This window comes from Sinohyriopsis cumingii, chromosome 8 (genome assembly GCF_028554795.1).
Source record: "Sinohyriopsis cumingii isolate HCF-2022 chromosome 8, ASM2855479v2, whole genome shotgun sequence".
Classification (NCBI taxonomy): Eukaryota; Metazoa; Mollusca; class Bivalvia; order Unionida; family Unionidae; genus Sinohyriopsis; species Sinohyriopsis cumingii.
Genome location: NC_142968.1, coordinates 14195973 through 14205403, shown reverse-complemented (window position 1 = coordinate 14205403; position 9431 = coordinate 14195973). Strand labels below are relative to the sequence as shown.

Genomic DNA, 9431 nt, shown 5'->3' with positions numbered 1-9431 from the left:
CAAACTGATACGGAGGCAACACTTTCCGGCCACTAACAACGCTTCTAATTTCATCGGATAATCGTTGTGCGCGTCGAGCTAATGTTATGTATATTCTAAATGAACTTCAGTGAAGTATCTGTGGTCACTGTTAATGTTGTAATCATGTAAATGTTTTTGTATGTCAATGTATGCGGAATCGATCCAATGAAATATCCAACCAGAACTGGCTTCATTCTACAACCCCTTCCCTCTGCTTGCTTGAGTAACTGCTGATCTAATATTTGTTTCGGTTTACGAGATGATAGGTGTTTCATGGGAATTGTGTTATTTAAAGCTACAAAACTACCTGATTCAAAGTCAAAATGGATTCTTTGAGTCGGAATTCTGAGTAAGGGGTGTGTAGCCTACTGCGGTACGTTATGGTGGCATCAATAATAATGTTTCCTCCATATTTAGACTCTTTTTATTTAAAGAAGTCTTCAGAAGGAACTCAATCTCAGATCCATCCGTATCTAGCTAAGACAGGATAGTATGGAAGTCTAATTTATTTGCCACAACAGTTTCATTTAGGCTGAATAGTATTGTACCTATATGAGTGGGTTTAGCTGATATTATGATATTTGACCTATTTGATTGCTTCCCATTTATTTTCGTTTTATCATTTTCACCTTGATCATTTGAAATTCCTATACTAACTTCGATGTTATAAGACAAAGGAATCACAATAACAATGTTGGATCCAAACTTTTGAGGCAAATAACAGAAAGATACAAACATAATTTATCATTTTGGATTCCAAATGTCAAAATGCTTTCTAACCAGGATTTGTTTAAGTATTGTAAATAAAGGGCACAACGCTGGTTTTTAAAACCACTCTATTGCTTTGATCCTAAGGTTACGTCTAATTTTCGTAACTTACTTGCAAAACAGGCCACAAGGAGAAGGTGTGATCATGTCTTGTCATGGTTTTAAGTCTCGTGTAGGCCATGTGCGACCTATAATGTATGCATCGCATCTTACTTAATATCTCCTCGATGGACACTCTAAAAGGCCCATTTCACCGGTTAACTGACGCAACGCATACTCGTTAATTAACCTGTCTGGAAGCGGCAGAGGAGGCGAAGGTACGGAAAGGGCTGTGTCCTGATGGACCTGGATGGCTCCTGTTGAGCCATGGTTGAGTTTTTTTTCTGACCAATGAACGGTGTCGTCTTACAACTGGATATTGAATTTTGAATACACAAAACTCTGTACTTTTGGCGGTTTGGTTAGTCTGATATAGTTAAAGATGAAAAAGTAATATTGTGTATCGGAACATGTGAAGGTTAAATAGCATTAGTTTAAAAAAATTGTAAGCACTTGTGTGTATCATTAAATAGAATGTTTTATTATGGGCCGGAGACCTATATTATTCAAATAAAATGATTTGATTTTGATTGCATTTGGTTTGACGTTACCAGAAATATTAGTAAAGAAAAAAGTAGATTAATATTTTCCTCATTTTGAGAAATTGTTTTAAAAAATTTAGTGGCCTAGAGAGCATTGAACTTTATTATTACAAGGTTTACTGATTGGCAAAGCTCGTGATTTTAGCGTAGCCTTAACAATTTTTTGAGTCATATCGCTACGATGTCTGCAGTGTGGCAGTTATATTAGAGTCTAGCACTGGGATATCATGTAGTGTCATGTCCCACAGAGTCATATTAACCTGACACCAACCCGACCAGTTATAATACTAACCTCTTAATGCTGAGCGCGAGGCGAGGCAACTGTTCGTACCATCTTAAAAGTCTTTGGTATGACTCGGCCGGGGCAAGAACTAGCGTCGTTAAACGCAGAGGCAGACGCTATAACCACTTAGGCAAATACAGCGGCCGTCGAAAGATCATTGTCAATTATTGGTGATTCAGCCAGGTCCATCCCTATTAAAATCTTACGAGACACAGGCGAATCTCAGATATATTTTTATCAGGTAATTTGACTTCTTGATAATTCTTCTTCTAATGAAAGTGTCTTGTTCAGGGTGTAGAGTGCGGCTTTTCTAATGTTCCTCTCCATTGTGCGAATTTGTCATTAGACTTAGTCTCAGGATCCGTGACAGTCGGAAGAATGACGTCTTTACCCATTGCAGGTATTCACTTATTAGTAGGCAATGACCATGCTAGAGATAAGGTTGTGGATAATCCACTTGTTATTGATCCTGTTGTGATTGAAATTCATAATTTATACCCTGCTTGTGCAGTTACTAGAGCTATGTCATAAAGAAAGCTCTTGAGAATAGTGTTGATCAGGAAACTACTTTAACTAACACATTCATTGGTCAGTCTTTAAATGAGGTCACGATTGCTCCTAGAGTTGGTCAATCAAGAGGTATTGCTCCTCTTTTTACTACTCATTTTCTCTATCCTAATCAGGGTAACACATGACAATCACTAATTGTCGAACAAGAACATGATTCCGAGATTTTTAATGTTTCTTTGAGAGGGCTATTAGCGAAACTGAAACCATACATGTACCTATCTTTCATTTTGTGCAATATGAGGTGCTTATGAGACAACAGATACCAACTGAGGTACCCGTTGGTGATAAGTGGTCATTCAGCTATCAAATTGTAGTTGCAAGATCATATCAGTAGCAAATTATTAGTCTAGCTCATGAAACTCCCTTGGCTGGTCATTTAGTGGTCAATAAGCCTGATTACAAGATCATGAATCATTTTTTTGGTCAAAAATTGAAAGTGATGCTTCTATATACGGTAGATCTTGTCACATTTATCAAATGGTAGAAACACTGAAACAAAAGATACCTAAGGATCATCTGCAACCTATTCCTGCATTTGACAAATTGTCTAGCAGAATAATGGTAGACTGTGTTGGTTCCTTACCTAAAACAAAGTCAGGCAAACAATTCTCGCTGAGCCTAATGTGTATGTCTGCAAGATTTCCAGAGAGAATTCGTTTGAGGAGTATTACAACTAAAACTATAGTAAAATCCTTGATAAAGATCTTTTTAAATTGCCTTCCCAAATCTATCCAATCTAATCATTAGTCACATTTTATGTCTGGAACTTTCAATCAATTTATGAATGAATAACTTTTCCAACAGTTTAAATCTTCCTCCTATCACCCTGAAAATCATGGGGCTTTAGAAAGATTTCATCAAACTTTGAAGAATATTATTCGGTGATACTGCTTTGATGATGGAAAAGATTGGGATGACGGTGCTCATTTGCTGCATTTTTTATGGGTCTTTTCTTTGTTTTGTATTTATTTATTTATTTATTCATAGATCTAATTGGATGACCTAAGAAGCTGTACAGAAACCCAGTCACAGAACACTTCTCCTCCCCTGGCCATGCTTTCAGTGACATAACACTTATTGTAATCGCTCACGACCCCAACTGAAATTCTGAAACCAGGGAAGAAAATGAATCTTACAGGATACGCCGCCTTCGAACATCGAAACCAAACGGTTTAAACCAAAAACTAGAAAAAGACACCATCCACAAATAAAATTATCTTTTGCAGCTGACACATTTTCTCTTAAATAATTACCTAAATTTGCTTAGTAGCTTATAACAACTACTATAACAATGATATATCCGTGATATAATTTGCGCTTACATAAATTTACATCAAAATAACAGATGTCATTATACCTCATCGATTTCTAGGTTAAAAAAATATTCTCCAGTATCAGGAACAAGTTGAAAGAAATAGTTGAAAAATAATAAAGTTAAAAGGTTGAATTCCTGTAGAAACAATCATGTAAAGCTTTGCAAACACAACGTCTTTTCTGTTTTATTTGTTTGTCTTGTCTATGTTTTTTATTTGCCTTTGAAAAAGACTCATTAAGAGTCGAAAGCACCCAGGCTAGTTAGATACTAGTTTTGCATTGTTCATTCTCAGTTTACTGCATATATATATATATATATATATATATATATATATATATATATATATATAAAGATAAAGAACTGATTAAGCTTATGGAAAGAATCTTACTTTTAAACTGTCGTATCAAGTAAGGCAAGATCAAAGTAAGGTGAAGTCGTTAATGTAAGGATGATAATAATCTCTTTTGTCTGCAAAACAAAGGGCAGGTGGTCTCCAGTTTAACAGTTCAATGATTGTTTATTCACAGTACCTATTGGCGGTCAATGTTATCTACTCGTGTGTATTAATCATTTTTTCCAATTATTCAATAATTGATCATGCAATGTTTAACACGCATAGCCTGCACTGGCTGTTTTCCAATATTAGTCATAACTCATTGTGATAATGCTATCATAAGGCATACGGATCATAACTCATTGTGATAATGCTATCATAAGGCATATGGATCATAACTCATTGTGATAATACTATCATAAGGCATATGGATCATAACTCATTGTGATAATGCTATCATAAGGCATATGGATCATAACTCATTGTGATAATGCTATCATAAGGCATATGGATCATAACTCATTGTGATAATGCTATCATAAGGCATATGGGTCACAATTCATTGTGATAATGTCATCATAAGGCATATGGGTCATAACTCATTGTGAAAATGCTATCATAAGGCATATGGATCATAACTCATTGTGATAATGCTATCATAAGGCATATGGATCATAACTCATTGTGATAATGCTATCATAAGGCATATGGGTCACAACTCACTGTGGGGACCACAGCTGACCTAACATGACCTGCCAGATACATTACCACAGTATATATCTTCATGTGCGTGTTCACATTAAAAGTCTGTCTTAACATTTAATCACAAACTTCACATTTCTCCAGTATCTTTGATTATGTGCTTTAAAAAATAACCACTCTAAGCATATTTCAATAAACTTCAAATTTCAATTACTTTACTCCAGTATGAATTACTTCACAATTCAATTACTTTACTCCAGCACGAATTACTTCACAATTCAGTTACTTAACTCCAGTATGTATCTTCAATTGTATCTTCAAAGAATGACAATGACTAAATATTTTATTATAAACATCACACTTGAATTGTTTTTCTTGCTAATATTGTTCATCCAGTGTATATTGAAATGCTTTTTCCTCAAATTGCCATCGCAAAATTAATGTAAAACTTCACACTTGAGTTGTTTACAGTACAGAAATGCCAAAATATGTACAGAAAATGAAACCCATATATTTCCCATAATACTCATGAAGATGAATGTATTTTTATTTGTTTGAATAATAATAATAATAATAATAATTATGAGAATAATAATAATAATATTACAGTATAATAATATTTATTTTAATATGAACTATTTACATTTTTCTAATTATAGCAAAAAAGTGTAAACTTCACCTTCTTTTGTTGGGAAAGTGAACATGTTTTAGCATTGTTAATTTTTAGGGTACACTGAATGACCATAATTACTACAATTATAATAAAGAACATGGACTATGTCAGGTACACTTGGGGAATCCCAATAACCTACACCCAGACCCAAATAAACATGTTTAATTATATAAATAATAATCCTAATATTAAAGCCATACACATAGAGAATATTTTAGTTATGTATTAATGTAAATTAAATATATATCACACTTAAATTCAACACAAACTTCACAATTAAAATGGTTTCCTCCACTATGTATTGTCATTGCTTCAGAAGTTCATCCCTCTGACTAGACACTGCACAACATTCAAATGATTTTGTTCAGTGTGTAGGCCAGTCTTCACCTATATTTTCAAATTACCATCCTGACTAAACATTTATCACAAACTTAACACTTGAATGGTTTATCTCTAGTACCAGGTATGTGGCTATTCAAGGTGAAGCAATTCATTCCTTCCATACCCAAGTCATTCCATAGTATACATCTCTGTGTGTTCCAAAATTCACCACTCCAAGTAAAAATTGAATCAAAACACAAACTTCACATTTGAATGGTTTTACTCCAGTATGTATCATGTGCTTCATCAAATAACTATGACAAAATATTTTATCACCCACTTCACAATCAAAATGGTTTTTTCCAGTATGAATGGTCATGTGGTTCATAAGTTCACCCCCTCAGCTAAAGACTGTATCACAAACTTTGCATTTGAATTGTTTCCTCCAGTGTGTATTTTCATGTGTGTTTTTCAATGTACCGTCCTGACAGAATATTATCAAAAACTTAACACTTGAATGGCTCACCTATAGTATGTAATGTCTTGTGGCTACTCAAGGCACCACCTAAGCTAAACATTTTATTGCCTACTTCACACTTGAAGTTTTATTCCATGCCACCATGACCAAATATTTTATTACAATACCCATATTTTAATGTTTTTTTTCTTCTAAAGTATGTTTTCTCATGTGGGTCTTCAAGTCACTATTCTGGCTGAACAGTTTTATCTCAAATTTCACATCTGAATGGTTTTCTTGCATGCATCCTCATGTGATGACTAAGAGAAACACTACTACTAAACATTTTATCACAAACTGCACATATGAATGGCTTTTGTCACGTATGATCCTTGATGTGGTTATCTAAAGAAGATTTGCAACTTAACATTTTATCACAAACTACACACTTGTATGGTTTTTCTATAGCATGCACTCTAATGTGCCTTTTTAAATCACCACTACGACTGAACATTTTATTACAAGCTTTACATTTGAATGCTTTTTCTCCAGTATGTATGATCATGTGCTTTTTCAAATTACTGCTGTGAGGGAACAGTTTATCACAAATTACACATTTGAATGGTTTTTCTCCTGTGTGCATTCTCATGTGGCTCTTTAAATGAAAACTCCGACTAAACAGTCTATTACAAACTTGACACTTGAATGGTTTCTCGCCAGTATGCATTCTCATGTGCGTTTCCAAATTACTGATCTGGATGAACATTTTATCACAAACTTCACATTTGAAGGGTTTTTCTCCAGTATGTATCATCAGGTGCTTCTGTAGAACACTGTACTCACTAAACATTTTATCACAGACATCACATTTGTATGGTTTTTCTCTAGTGTGTCTTCTGGTATGCTGTTTCAAATTACTGTTAGTCCTGAAGAGTTTATGACAAGCTTGACATTTGTATGGTTTTTCTCCAGTATGCATTCTCGTGTGGTTATTTAATAGATCCCTCCGACTAAACAGTTTATTGCAAACTTCACATGTGAATGTTTTTTCACCAGTATGAGTTCTGATGTGCTTTATAAAATTACTATTATTGTTGAACATTTTATCACAAATTTTACATTTGAATGGTTTTTCTCCAGTATGAATTTTCCTGTGCTGTTTCAAATAACTGTTAGTGCTAAACATTTTATCACAAAATTCACATTTGAAACGTTTTTCTCCGGTATGTATTCTCAAGTGACTTTTCAATGTACTATATCGGCTGAAGATGTTATGACAAACGTCACATTTGAATGGTTTTTCTCCAGTATGAATTCTCGTGTGCTGTTTCAAAGTACTATCAGTCCTGAAGGTTTTATGACAAACTTCACATTTGAATGGTTTTTCTTCAGTATGAGTTCTCTTGTGCTGTTTCAAATTACCATTATAGCTAAACGTTTTATGACAAAATTCACATTTGAATGGTTTTTCTCCAGTATGCATTCTCGTTTGCTTCCGCAGATTTGTATTCTGATTAAACATTATATCATAAACTTCCTACTCGAATGGTCTTTCTCCCGTAGACTTCATGTGGATCTTTAAGCACTGACTTCACATTTTATGACAAAGTAAACATTTGTAAGATTTTACTCTACTGTATCGTGTGCTTAATTAAGTCACCACCTTCGGAAGGTCCGCCAGTTTGACGGCAACGAATTTGAAATAATTATCACTCCTTCTGGCCAGTTGGATTTGTAAAAGACATAAAGTAAATATAATCAGCAAATTGGATAATTGATAATAATAAAAGAAATGATTGACACCATGAGAAAAATAAAGAACAAAGTGTGTATGGTCCCCGAACACAACTGAACTAGATCGGTCATGTAGCTGTAATATCGCGGTACTTAATGTTCTCGTCGATATAATATTCAAACGGTTTTGTGTTTCCCGGACGTTTCAAATTTGTGAAGTTTCTAATTTACCATGCTCAAACCTTTGTCTGCACGAAGTGAAGCTGTGGCAGCATTTTCCTCGTTAGACCGGAAGTATACCATACACGTGATGATTAGGGCGACTTTAATGTCCTTTATATATCGGTTGATTTTCAGAAATTTATGAGCTGCGTGAGGAGGACGATTTACTAAATTTCTGCCTCTCATGTAAATAGCAACAAAGGCATCTTAAGTATATCATGGGTCAAGTCCCAGCTTTATGTCCATGAAACTTGGTTTCCCCCCTTTCTTCCTCCGCTAGTTATACTGGCTGCCATACATAAATATCTCATTAAATGCATGCCCGAGATTCCATTGCCAGAACGAGGCTAACTGAGCAAGCTGTAACAGCAACTAACGAAGTTGTGGACGCAACATGCATTAGTAGCAGAAAATCAACACAGCGTGGTTGTGTGCTCCATTGAAAAAGGAGACGAAGCTCCACTCTTTCAAGTCAGTATTTTAAATTATATTCATTTTTTTTATACTCAAGTTTAAATGAAATTATGAACCTTAATATTTGTTAAGTACTGTTTTACTAATCATTTTATTAAAATTTCCACCAGTCTTTTGCTATTTTTCAGTATATAGAGTGCTTCATTTTAAGACCTGTTCTCTTTTACCGTATACATTTTTTAAATTTAAAAAAATGGCATTTTTCAAATTTAAAAAATGAAATTTTTCCGTTTAGTATCACGTATTAGTCTTTTTATGCAATGTATTTTGTTGGTCAGCAGTGAGTAGGTCACAAAGTCAACAGTTGTGTGTTAAGAACATTTATATTTATGTCCATTACAGAACGGTTGATTTTCGTACATCGTATCAGATGTGTGAGGGCGACGATTTAAAAGCAATGGATGACTAAGATAAGAAAAGACGAAGGCCCACTCTTTCAAGTGAGTATTCTAAACTATATCAATTTTGTTTACTCATGTTAAAATGAAATTCTGAACCTTAGTATTTGTTTTCCAAATATGAAGTACTGTTTAACATTTCATTTTATTTAAAATTTCCACCTGTCTTTTACTATTATTCAGTTTACAGAGTTCTTCATTTTAAGACTTGTTTTCTTTTATCGTATACATTTTTTTAATACAAAGTTCAGTCACTACTAAATAAAGCTATTTAGAAAAAAGCTTGAAATTTTTTTTTAGTATCGTGTATTATTCTTTTTATGCAACATATTTTGTTTATCTGCACTGAGTAGGTTACAAAGTCAACTGTATTGTGTTCAGACCCTTTACAAAGGATGATTACAAGCATAGACGTCAGAACGAAAATAACTGCCTCAAAGCAGTGCCATTAAGCTTTGATTGGAGCAGTGAAAAACAAAAACAAAACAAAAACAAAACAGGAGACCTTTAAAAAGAAA

The 9431-nt window shown here is 34.0% G+C and overlaps 1 protein-coding gene across 1 annotated transcript; it reads right to left on the bottom strand.

The window, feature by feature from the left end:
* Positions 1-5237: 5237 nt before the first annotated feature.
* LOC149793011 (uncharacterized) lies at positions 5238-8367 on the bottom strand. Its single transcript, XM_089966887.1, has one exon. It carries the CDS (start codon positions 7605-7607, stop codon positions 6465-6467), a length of 1143 nt encoding a protein of 380 aa, XP_089823013.1. The 5' UTR covers positions 7608-8367; the 3' UTR covers positions 5238-6464.
* Positions 8368-9431: the final 1064 nt, after the last annotated feature.

Bases quoted from the DNA above. Each gene is read 5' to 3' on its own strand.
- LOC149793011 (XM_089966887.1), bottom strand. From the start codon at position 7,607: ATGTTTAATCAGAATACAAATCTGCGGAAGCAAACGAGAATGCATACT.